Source organism: Dermacentor andersoni, chromosome 5 (assembly GCF_023375885.2).
Source record: "Dermacentor andersoni chromosome 5, qqDerAnde1_hic_scaffold, whole genome shotgun sequence".
NCBI lineage: Eukaryota > Metazoa > Arthropoda > Arachnida > Ixodida > Ixodidae > Dermacentor > Dermacentor andersoni.
In genome coordinates, this window is record NC_092818.1 from 24,592,923 (window position 1) to 24,605,158 (window position 12,236).

Consider the following 12,236-nt stretch of genomic DNA (forward strand, 5'->3'; position numbering starts at 1 on the left):
TTACCATATTATTATAAGGCACGCCATTGTAGCGAACGCCACATTACTTTCATCTAGGGCTAATCGCTAGCTCATTTTTATGTCAACTGAAGGACCCCGGCCACTCCCAGCGATCTCCAATTGCCCCTGTCTCGCGCTAGCTGATTCCAAGATGGTACTGCAAATTTCTTGATTTCATTACCCCACCTAATTTTCTACCCCACCTCTTCTGTAACTCCAATAGTCCACCGGTTATCTGCTCTGCAAATTGCATGGCCTGCCCATGTCCACTTTTTTTTCGTAATGACAACTAGAATATCGACTATCCCCGTTTGCTCTCTGGTCCACCTCGCTCTCTTCCTCTCTTAATGTGACGTCTATCATTTTATAGCGATAACAATCATAGGGACACTCCGGGCACATTTTAGCGCGATAGCGTTAAGGGCCCCGTGTTTCAGAAAATTCGGTGTCGACGTCGGCGCCCCACGTCACTTCGGTAGAAAAATTTCGAACCAAATTGCAAACCACACATACCCGAGCCCTCTTCCACCACCAAAGTTGCTCGTATACCTTGTCTTTCATTCTTTACAATGTGATTCCTCGAAATGTTGAGAACGGCGCCCACAAACAAATATAATGGGGAAAGAACACCGACTGCGCATGTCCATTATGTTAGCTCTTCTCAGACCGAAATATTAAAAGTGCGAAACAATAACAGGAGATCGACCCACGTAAGAAGCCGCGTTTCTACCATAAAGCTTGCCTCTGTGCTTAGCGTTCGCCGCCAGCGTTTCCCGGTAAACGTTACGGTTACAAAAGCTGCAGTTGCCGGGAAGCAGGAAAAGCAGTCAGGGGTATTTGAATGATGTCGCGTTCTACTCTTAAAGGCGAAGACGCGTCCTCGAAATTTTTGCTGTCGTCGTCGCCGTCGGCGTCGCTGTCGCCGTCGCCGTGATGTTCCTATTAAGTCCAAGAGTGATAGCACCGTCACCGCATGCCGCATCCTGTAGTGGCAAGTGCAAGCGAGCGAGGGGAGCCGACAATGGCGCCTCAATCGCGCGCGCGCTAGAGAAGAAAGGTAGCGGGGACGAAACGCGCCGTCTTCCGTAGCGCGAGAGTAGAGGAGGGAGGGGGGGGGGGGGGGGCTTGTACTCTGGCAGCAACCCCACAATTCGCGGCCGCGCGTGCCTTATCTTGAAAGCGATCTGCGTCGGCGGCTGCGTCTGTGCGACGGCGGCTGAAACATTTGTGCGTGCTTCTTTCTCGCCACTAAGTTTACGTTTAGGCGATGCACAGCACGTGCGTCACTTCGCTCGCTGCTGTTGCCATGCTTCCGTAAGCCACCGTTTTGACAGTGAGTGTCCGCAGTCATCAAGTGTGATGTATACGCGCTGACGCCATGCTTGCTTATTTAGATTTTAAGCGAATGTTTGCAAATTTAACGGCCGATAAAACTGCTATCCTTACTTCGTTACCTGTCTATTCATCTGCTATCGCAATGGATGCTGCGCCTTTGGGGTGAAACTGCGACTTTTTCCGTTCTATCGCTCTTTGCGCGCTCCTTCAGTTGATCTAGAGCTTCTTTATTCTCGAGCTCGAGTTGTCGAGAGTGGGGGCGTGCAACAGAGGTAGAAAACGGGGCTTCTAATTTGAAGGTCGTAAAGTTGAATCTTCGTCCAGTGTACCACATTCTTTCAGCGTTGGGGTGACACCTGAGCACGTCGGGAAAAAAATCTGAGAGCCAGTGGGGCTCTCAGGGCAATCACAATAATAACGCCCACTAAACTTTTAACAAGGACATTCCCACACCAGAACGAGAATTGACCTCCCTGGTGCAGTATTCTGCCGCTAGCTCCCTCAAAACTCTTGTTTTTTGCACATAAAACTCCACAATTTAAAGCCTTAGCATTCTCTAGATACTTGACGCAGTTTCCGGGGGTTAACTGTCTTTCTTTCTATATGTATGTATGTATGTATGTATGTATGTATGTATGTATGTATGTATATGTGTGTGTGTATGTTTGTATGTATGTATGTATGTATGTATCCAATCGTTTACCCGGCCACCTCCGTCACTGGGTAGTGCATGGTCGAATGGGTAGTGTATAGGGCTGCTGTATTATGGAACATGGTTTGAAACCGACCACTAGACCAACTTAGGCCTCTGAAGAGGAGCCACTATGTGGCAATGTGTACATATGCGCGGCTCTTTAATGAAACTCTTTCACACCGACATCGGTCACTGTTGGTGCGGGGCTGGCTAGGTACTGCTAGTCAAAGCTTCGTGCGCTTGAGGGTAAAATAAATCAATAAATTAAACTTTTTAACGCTGCCGTGGAGCAGTGCATATGTGCAACTAGGCCTGTGCTGGTCTTCAGTGAACCTCTTTGATGGCAACTTGGGTCACTGGGTATATGCCAATGGATGTGTGCCGCTCTACAAACTGTGAGGACCAACTACGGAACCCAAATGCTTTAATACTTGACTCCCAGTCTTCTCAACAGACATACACAGGTCATAGAAATTATTCAGAAATGCGTCTCCCTGAACTCACTAAAGAAGAATGTTAAAGCTTACCTCCTTTCCTGTCCTAATATTCAATAGGTTGGTATACAGACTTTTTTTATGATCCTAGGGTTCCTTATTTGTACGAATTTTCCTTTAAGATTGTTGAAGATTGTACCTTGTTCGGTTGTTTGCATAAAACTGTGTTGTGTTTATGATGGTAGCGTAATATGTTCTTTCTGTTGCTACATGCTCTGAGTTCGTGTATTCGGGTGCTTGGGTCCCGTCAGGCAGAGTAAATCTGCATTTCGCCCTTGTATCCGAGACCTTGTTGTCTGAAATAAAGATTATTATTATTACAACGACAAGAAAGATTATTCAACGCCCACCAATGCCACACGGATTCGAACCCACGTCACACGGGTTCCTCAACGACAGCAACCCGTTGCTTCAGCAGGCTGTGCCACAAATGCACTGAGTGTGCTGCGCTTTTCAATGAACATCTTTCACGCGAATACTTTAGCGAGGTGTGCCATGAATTCACTGGGTATGGGCACATATCCAGTGAATTCAATGAACCACTGAGAATGGGCCGCTAGGTGTGCGGCAAGTGAGGGAACCATTCTCATCGTTTGCAAGCACCGCGGCTCGCCACTCTTCTTGTCTCGAAGGCCAAGCGCGGACTTCTCGCGGCGCCACCAGATGGCGCAGCGTGTCCAGAATGAATTGCAAAAGAAGAGCTTGATTGCCACATTACGCGTTTCTCAGCGTTCGGACGCGCCGGTACCCCATGCGTTTCGCAGGTCAAGCTCAGGCCTCACAGCGGCTCAACATGCTATACGGGACATCAGCCATGAATCCGGCGGCAGTAGGTGAAAATGGAAGAAAACCTAAATCAATTTTTTTCTAAATTAGGGATGAAATAATTAATGAATACTAATCGTTATTATTATTTCTAAAGCTATACTATATTAAAAGTTGAAGTTAATATAGTATTTGTTTTCATCGTGAGGAAGAAATTGACAAAATGCAGATGGTAGCCTCTTTGCTTCACTTTCAAATTTAAATATTGCGTCAAATACTGCAATATGCTAGTGGGAACGCCACCACAGGTAGTATCACAGGAAGCTTAATGACCAGTCCCAGTTGGCAAGAGGGGACCTTCCAGAAGTCATTTTGTTGCTCCGACGAGTCTAAGAAATGTCACCGTTAGCGCGTCTGCTGACTCCTTTAATGTTAGTTCCATGTGCCCTAGTGCCCAATGAACGAGTCATAAATCTCGGAGGACACACGAATTTATTTCTCGGAGCATGATGCATTACATTGGTGCTTATAAAACCGAACAAGCGCAACAAAAAATAGTCATTTATGATTACGGCTGAAGGAATAAAGGTGGGAACTTTTCAGAGCTAGAACCAATAACTCTGCCTGGAATAGTGCTGTAAATTCGGGCAGTCAGAGAGGAAGACTAACTTAGTTATGGTAAAAAAAGAAGACTCACTCCGCTCTCTTCGTCACTGAAAGCAGCTGTGGGTATTACAGAGGCAACTGTGGCTGCTGTTCTCAAAGTGTACATATTTATATTTTTGGTATCTAACTAATACGCACAAGCTTAGCGTATTTAGGGAAAATATCACCAAATTCAAGGTTTACTGCGGACACGAAATAATATGACGATGACGACGACGATGTGACCATGATGGCTATGGTGATGATGGTAGCGTTAAAAGTATGCTTAAACCGCTGCATTAATTGTTTTCGTTGCAATTTCAAAAAATAACATTTCTTGTCCCTCATTGTTCAATAATATGTCTGGCGTCATTCGTTCGTCTAGAGGTTTCTTTGTGGGCATGCTGCAAAAGCAATGCCCGCAACTTGCGGCATTAGGTTCACTTCTTGGATGGCTGATTGAGCATATGGCGGTTGATTTATTAAAGGGAAAGCTTTACTGGCCGCGAACTTGCGATTTCGCCTTGGCCGTGTGTAGTATAGTGTCGCCCCCTGTCAGATCTCTGTGTCATCGCACATGTATGTTTTGTAATTGCTTAGCTAGATGGCGTACCCCCCTTCTGTCATGTGACAAGCTTGGACCAATCGGGAGGTGTCATCTAGCATGTGAAGCCTTTATAAGTAATAAACTGCCGTGGGTCGGTCGAGTCTTCGTTCCGGTTTTCATCGGGAGCAGTTAGCTCCGTTTCTCCTTTACTGCGCCGGCGCTAGCCGCGCGTTCGCCCGTCGGGGCCCCCCGCTTGCCTGCCGCTGCCGACACAACATCTTTTGGCGACGAGGATGGGATTCCCGCAGCGGTTCCGACCGAAGCCCCGGGACACCAACGAGCTTCGTAAGTGAAGCGACCCTTCCCGTGTCCGCACGGCAGGCAAACGCCGCCGACGCACTCGGCGTCGCGAGGCTTCCGAGCCTAGGCCTACTCGCCCCTTTGTTCTTGCCCCATTCCTGCGGCGAGCTCCGGCTTGCCTCCTGCACGCTACCCGGCATGGCTTTTACTGCGAACCTTCCCGTTTTTCTTGAAGTGCCCGGCCCACCGTTAATCCCTTGGTATCGCTGGAAAAAAATTTTTCAGGCCCACCTCGAAGCGGCCGGCGGTGGCGACTGGACGGACGCGCGACGAGCGTCCGCGCTCGTCAGCGCTCTCGGGCGTGAGGGACAACGGAAGTACTTTGCAGACGAGGAGCAGGAAGCAGCAAGGCAGTTAACCAGCGCAGCGTCAGCTTCAAGCGAAGCAGCAAGGCAGTCAACCGGCGCAGCGTCAACGTCAAGTGATGCGGTCCCGCCAGCGTCAGAGTTTCCGAGACTCTTGGAGCGGCTTGACCGGCTGTTCGCCGCGTCAACAAATGTCCTGGCGGAACGGCACGAATTCACCAGTCGGAAGCAGTTCGACGGAGAAGGATTCCTGGAATTCGTGACCGCATTGAAGGAGAAGGCGGTACAGTGCAACTTCGGCACAACCTATGGCGAGCGCGTCCGAGACCAAATCATACATGGGGTAGCGAACGTCAGCGTTCGCGAAAAGTTGCTGGCTCATGGCGAAACCCTGACCTTGGACAAGGCAGAAGAAATTGGACGCTCGTTAGAAGCCCTACATCGAGCGAACCGCGCGTTCGACTCGGAGAAAATACAAAGAATTGAGGCAGCTCAACTTGGCGCTCCATCGACGAGCCAAGATGGCCGACGTAGTCCGGGAGGCCATGACGATGGCCGACTTCTTCCGGGGAGCCGCCAAGATGGCCGACGTAGTGCAGGAGGCCATGAAGATGGCAGACTTCTTCCGAGGAGCCGCCAAGATGGCCGCCGTCTTCCAAGAGGCCGCCCAGATGATCGACATTTTCCGCGAGGCTCCTCCGGGACCCGCAATGAAGCACAGGATGCGAAGGACCCTAATTTCGAGCATAGTTCATGCGACCGGTGTGGCAGTACGAAGCATATTGCAACGTACAGGAATTGCCCCGCAAGGAACCGGCGGTGCAACGCCTGCCACACGTTGGGCCATTTTGCATCAGTATGCCGAAAAACCCGTACTGTCCAGCACGTCTCTTCCGCAGAGACGCGGTCTTCGTCAACTTCCGCAGGACAGCCGTCCGCGTCTGTCTTGACGGTGAGCACCTTGGAAGCTAAAAGGGATTTGCAAGTCCCGGTCGTGGTTAACGACGTCGCCATGCGGCTGCTCGTGGACACAGGAGCGTCTGTCTCATTGATGACGGCCGAGGATTTTGGAAAGCACTTTGGTCGACAGCACAGACTGTCAAAAGCAGCAGTGGACTTGAGGAATTTCTCCAAGCAACGCATCGACATTCAAGGCCTTTTCCAAGCCACTGTCCAGTTTCTTCAAAGGTCGTGCTCAGTCACGTTCCATGTAACGTCCACAGGAACATCACTGCTGGGTCTTGACGCCATCCAGCGTTTGAGGATACAAATCGACGGTACTTCGCTGACATGCTGCCTGGCTACGCTTCCTCCAGTACAGAGCCCCACAGGTGTGCCTCCGGGTTTTGATCACCTCTTCAGTGGCGAGTTGGGACTCGTCAAAAACTTCGTGCACCGAATACATCGGCGGCAAGGTATGAAACCTGTATCTTCCAAGTTGCGCAGGCTACCCCTGGCTCTCCGTGACCAGGTGACAAATGAACTGCGGCGTCTCGAGGACTGCGACGTCATCGAGCGCGTCGAGGCTTCTGAATGGGTGTCTCCACTCGTCGTGGTGCGCAAAAAGGATGGAGCCATCCGGCTCTGTGTTGACCTCCGGGAACCGAATAAGGCAATTGTCATTGATGGGTATCCTTTGCCGCACGTAGAAGAGTTATTGCAAATGTTTCATGGTGCCACATATTTTTCTAAGCTGGATCTAGCATCTGCTTACCACCAGCTGTTACTGGAAGAAGGTAGTAGAGATCTCACCACATTCATAACTCATGAAGGCTTATTCAGGTTCAAGCGTGTCTGTTTTGGCTTGGCATCCGCGCCAGCAGTGTTTCAGAAAATGATGTCACAAATCTTGCAGAATTGTAAGAATGTTGTCTGTTACCTTGATGACATTTTGGTATGGGGTCAGACGAAACCTGAGCATGATGCTAATTTAAGAGAAGTCTTGCTTTGCATTTCAAACAGTGGTATGAAACTGAATGAAAAATGTGTCTTCTCTGTGAGAGAACTGACTTTTCTGGGCCATAAAATTTCAGCTGAAGGCATTTCGCCTACAGAAAGCAAGGTAAAAGCAATCCTGAATGCGCCTGCTCCTACAGATATTAAGTCATTGCAATCCTTCTTAGGATTAGCTGGTTACTATGCCAAGTTCATTGATCATTATGCAGAACTTGTAGAACCGCTTCGCCTCATGCTCAGGCAAGGGCAAAATTTTGCTTGGTCTGATGACGCACAACGTAGCTTCAATCAGTTGAAAGCTCATCTTACATGTTCCCCTGTCATTAAGATTTTCAACCCTGAATTGCCTGTGGTAGTCACGACTGATGCATCTGATGTTGGTGTTGGTGCTGTGTTACAGCAACCGTATGGTTCCAAGCTAGAAACTGTAGCTTTTGCATCTAGAACTTTGTCTGTAGCTGAACGAAAGTATTCTGTAGGAGAGCGTGAAGCGCTAGCATGTCTGTTCGCATGTGAAAAATGGCATGTTTACCTCTGGGGTAGACGGTTCACTCTTCGAACTGACCATCAAGCAGTAGTTGCATTACTGTCCGCTGGCGACTCAGGTCGTCGACCTCTTCGCATTTCAAGATGGTCAGCCAGGCTCCTGTATTACAACTTTCAGATTGAATATTGCAAAGGATCAGAAAACCTAGTAGCTGATGCCTTGTCTAGACTTCCAGTAAAGGATTCGCAGAATGTAGTACAGGAGGAAGAAATAGTATCCTTAGTCACACCGGTTGTTGACAAGGAAACAGTGCAACTTGCAACGAGTACAGATGAGACGCTTCAGAAGGTCAGTAAATGCCTAGCAGAAGGTTGGCCTTCTAAGAAAACCATAGACAATGCTTTAATAGCTTACTTTCATGTAAATGAAGAATTGTCCTTTGTAGACGGATTACTCATGCGTGGTGATCGTGTGGTAATACCCAGTGTCCTAATACCTACATTTCTACAGCTGGCACATGAAAATCATCAGGGCATAGTACGTACTAAGCAGCTTCTTCGTGAACGCTATTGGTGGCCCCAGATGGATAGCACTGTTGAACAGTATGTAAAGCATTGTCATGTATGTAAGCTGGCAGACAAGTCTGCAAAGCCTCATGTAGCTCCACTGCAGCCAGTCGAATGGCCGAACGGGCCTTGGCAGAAATTGGGAATGGACATTATTGGCCCATTAAACATGTCCTACCCTAGGTATCTAGTCACCCTTGTTGATTACTACTCAAAGTGGCCAGAAGTACTTGGTACTAATTCCATCTCCACAGATGATGTCATTAAGCTTCTTGATTGGGCTTTCAGCCGTGAAGGATTGCCAGACTCTATAGTTACAGACAATGGTCCACAGTTTGTCTCAAAACAATTCAAAGATTACCTAAAGGAAAAAGGAATCGCTCATTTTTTCTCCTCCAACTATTATCCTCAGGGAAATGGTCAAATAGAAAGGTTCAACAGAGTCATTAAGGAACACCTGCAGGTAGCAAGGCTTGAAGGTCGAGATGCTTCGAAAAGCATTTCAGAATTCTTGGGTTCTTATAGGATTACGCCACATGCTACAACGGGTCTCTCCCCAGCTTTCCTACTTCATGGTCGTCAACCCCGTTCAAAGGTAAATATTAGCAACTTCAGGTTGCCTAAGCACACAGCGGTTCAGAACAGTAAAGTTCGCGAGAGAGTCTCGCAGAAACAGCAGCAAACTAAACAGTATGTAGACAAACGGAGAGGTGCTCAGGCAACTCGTATCAAGGTTGTCTCCCACCGTCAAAGTAAAACTTGCCAAGAAAAGATTTTTTAAGTACAGTACGCCTCGTACAGTTAAAGCCCAGGTAGGACCATCCTCTTTTGTACTCAGTGATGGGAAGACGTGGAATGCCTCTAAGTTAACCACAGTAGTAGATAATTCAAAACATAGTACATTGTCCACAACGGATAAAGATTTTTTGTACTCGTATTCAAACCTGGATAGTCATTCCGATGACTCGTCTGGCGTGACATCGTCCTTTCATAGGCATCACTTAAGTACTGCATCTGACGGTATCGCTTCAGAGTGTACACAGTCGGCAATCATTTCTGATTCCGTGGGGGAATCGGTAACATCCCAGGACTTGTTGGGACTTCGAGAGGAGCTTCCTGGGCAACCCTCTCCAGCTTTGCGCGACAACCACATTCAATTTTCCAACCAGGGGGAGGGAAATAGTAGTGGGACGACTGGGTCTTTAAAGTCGACCGAAACGCGTCGCAACCCCCAAAGTTCTTCTGAGGTACGCACGCGTCCTCATCGTGTCAAAAAACGGCCTCCGTGGCTTGACGATTATGTTTCTTGAATGTAGAGCGTTTTGCCGTCTTCGAAATGCCACGGCTAGGGGCCTCGCTGTGACATTTGGGAGGCACTTCACATTTTTTCGTTCACACAGGTAAAATGTGTTCCTTGTTGCGGTGCAGTGAGTTTTGTGCCGTGTTCCGTGTTGGACTTTGTTCGAGTGACTGCCCATATTTTGGTGCCCAAGACTGGTGCGCGTGTATGTGAACTTGGGCGGGGATGGATTGAATTTGTTGTGGACTTAAGTGCGTGCTTTGTGTGCAACTGGTGCGCGTGTGTGAACATGGGGGGGAATGAACTGAAATTGCCTTTGGACTTAAGTGCGCGTCTTGTGTGCGCGTTTCACTGTATGCTTGCTTTGTTTCCAGGGGGGGATGATGTAGTATAGTGTCGCCCCCTGTCAGATCTGTGTCATCGCACATGTATGTTTTGTAATTGCTTAGCTAGATGGCGTACCCCCCTTCTGTCATGTGACAAGCTTGGACCAATCGGGAGGTGTCATCTAGCATGTGAAGCCTTTATAAGTAATAAACGGCCGTGGGTCGGTCGAGTCTTCGTTCCGGTTTTCATCGGGAGCAGTTAGCTCCGTGTCTCCTTTACTGCGCCGGCGCTAGCCGCGCGTTCGCCCGTCGGGGCCCCCCGATTGCCTGCCGCTGCCGACACAACACCGTGCTCCGATGAGGCACATGACGTCACACCGCGTTCCTCGCCGTAGCGCTCGCCTTCCGCTCGCTTCGCCAGCTGCGTCGCATGCCTGATAACATGTCGGAGGATTGAAAAGGAAAGCTCGCGTGAGCCGCAACCACAGTTGAGGCGGCAGTATGGACGGCGACAATTCTGATAAGCAGGAGGAGGCCTGGAATCGACATCGGAACGAGATGAAGAGGAAACGAATCGTCGAAGAAACAGACGAACAGCGCGCCGAACGACTGGCTAAACGCCGCAACATAGCTAGACAACCAGACTAACCTCGACTTGCAATCAAGATTAACCAAGCCTAACCATGCTATGCCTTAGCTTTCGCTACGTATAACCTGGCGTAGCCGAGCTAAGCCACTGCCTGTTTTTTTTTTACTTTCTTTTCAAGAACTGTGTAATTAAAAATGCAAATTACGTGCTTTATTAAATGATCTGGACAAAGGAAAGGGCTACCTTGCTATGCGATTTGAGCTCAGTTTGAACGCAATTTCTTTTAAGTTGGTATTATTTTATTTATTTATTTTATTTACAAAATACTGCAGGCCCAAGCTAGGGCCCATGCAGGAGGGGTATTAAAAGGTTTACACGAGCACTGGTAAAAACATCAAACAGAAATCATCATAAATCATGAAGAGAGAGAGAAAAAAATAATATGTACATAAAGATGACACATAAATGAGCACCTTATGGCTGTGAAAACAATTATGAACATTGCAAGTTTAGGAAAAACAGTCCTTTGCAAGAAAAAAAAAACAAGAAGAGCGCTTCACATTATGACGTCAATGCGTCGAATGAGTCACTGTTCTGAAGCATACATAGCGGCAAAGCGTTCCACTCTGTAATCGTTCGTGGAAGAAATGAAAACTTGAATGTACTAGTACGTGTTCTAAATAGTGTTATCGATTCAGCATGACGATTTCGAGTCAGTCGTGACATCAGAGGTTGGATGTACAGAGCAGGGTCTAATGCGAGATGGTTGTTTTTGAAGTGGAAAAGAAACTTTAATCTTAGAATTTCGCGACGTAGCTTAAGTTCCTGGATATTATTTTGTCGCATCATAAAGATTGGGGAGTCCGTCATGCGGTATCGAGAAAAGATAAACCGAATGGATTTACGTTGAATCATTTCTAGAGCATCAATGTTTTTCTTAGTGTGTGGGTCCCAAATAACACATGCGTATTCGAGGGCAGGTCTAATGTCAAGTCTAAGAATAAAAGCGCAAGCGAATGGATCAGTGCAGAACGGCGCAAAGCTAGGCCAGTTTTTCTTTTTTAATTTTCGGGGCACGCTATAAAATCACAGGATACTTGCCACTTTGTAACGCGAATGCTGGCGCGTTAGCTGCAGAGAGGGCCGAGCTCGCCGAATGGCTTGTGGATCTAAAGTCCTACTCCATCTAATTCATGGCAGTTGATTGCAAGGGGTGTGTTATAGAGTTTCGCTTAAAATACTAAACGCTCCTCTCCGATGCTCACAGGCTCACCGGCTTGCATAGACCGTCGCACACTCAGAACGGGTCTGTCCTGTCTCGATCTGTACGCATGCGTGTCTTTGCGTCGTCTCGATGCCATCGACCTGTGCATCACACGCCGCATGGCAACTAGCCTCCGCGCAGGCATCGCGTTGTGCGGACGCCGATTGTGCAGCTGCGCGAGGGCACCGGACCACCTCGAGCCTGTCGTCGCGCTCGAAGCGCCACGCGAGTCTCCCGCTAGACTTGGTCTGGCAACCGTCGGCCCGCCCACGCGCGTGGCCCTCGGCGCGTGCCGGCGTTCCGGAGCGTGGACAACGCGGGCGCCGAGATGGCCGGTGCCGACGTCGCATGCAAATTGCGCGCACGTGCGGCGACTAGCTATACTCGGCGGCAGCCCCGTGTGGATGACCTGCGTCACTCGGGGTGCGCCGCGCCTGATCTCTCTGCTATCCGAATACAGCTTCTGGACACCGCAGCGGCTCGTAACGACGACAGCGCGTAGCCTGGCTTGTCTCGGGGCGGCCACCGCTTACTTCCCCCTTCTTTCCTCTTTAAGAAGTGAGCCGTGAATGGAAAATTTTTTTCGAGTGGAAGCCTTCGAGA

The 12,236-nt window shown here is 48.8% G+C and overlaps 1 protein-coding gene across 1 annotated transcript; it reads left to right on the plus strand.

Annotated features, from left to right (window-relative positions):
* The first annotated feature begins 4,687 nt into the window (after positions 1–4,687).
* On the plus strand, positions 4,688–8,883 carry LOC129384596 (uncharacterized). The gene is made up of 2 exons (XM_055070149.2): positions 4,688–6,476; positions 6,592–8,883. The coding sequence occupies exons 1-2, from the start codon at positions 4,979–4,981 to the stop codon at positions 6,618–6,620; spliced, it is 1,527 nt and encodes a 508-aa protein (XP_054926124.1). The 5' UTR covers positions 4,688–4,978; the 3' UTR covers positions 6,621–8,883.
* Positions 8,884–12,236: the final 3,353 nt, after the last annotated feature.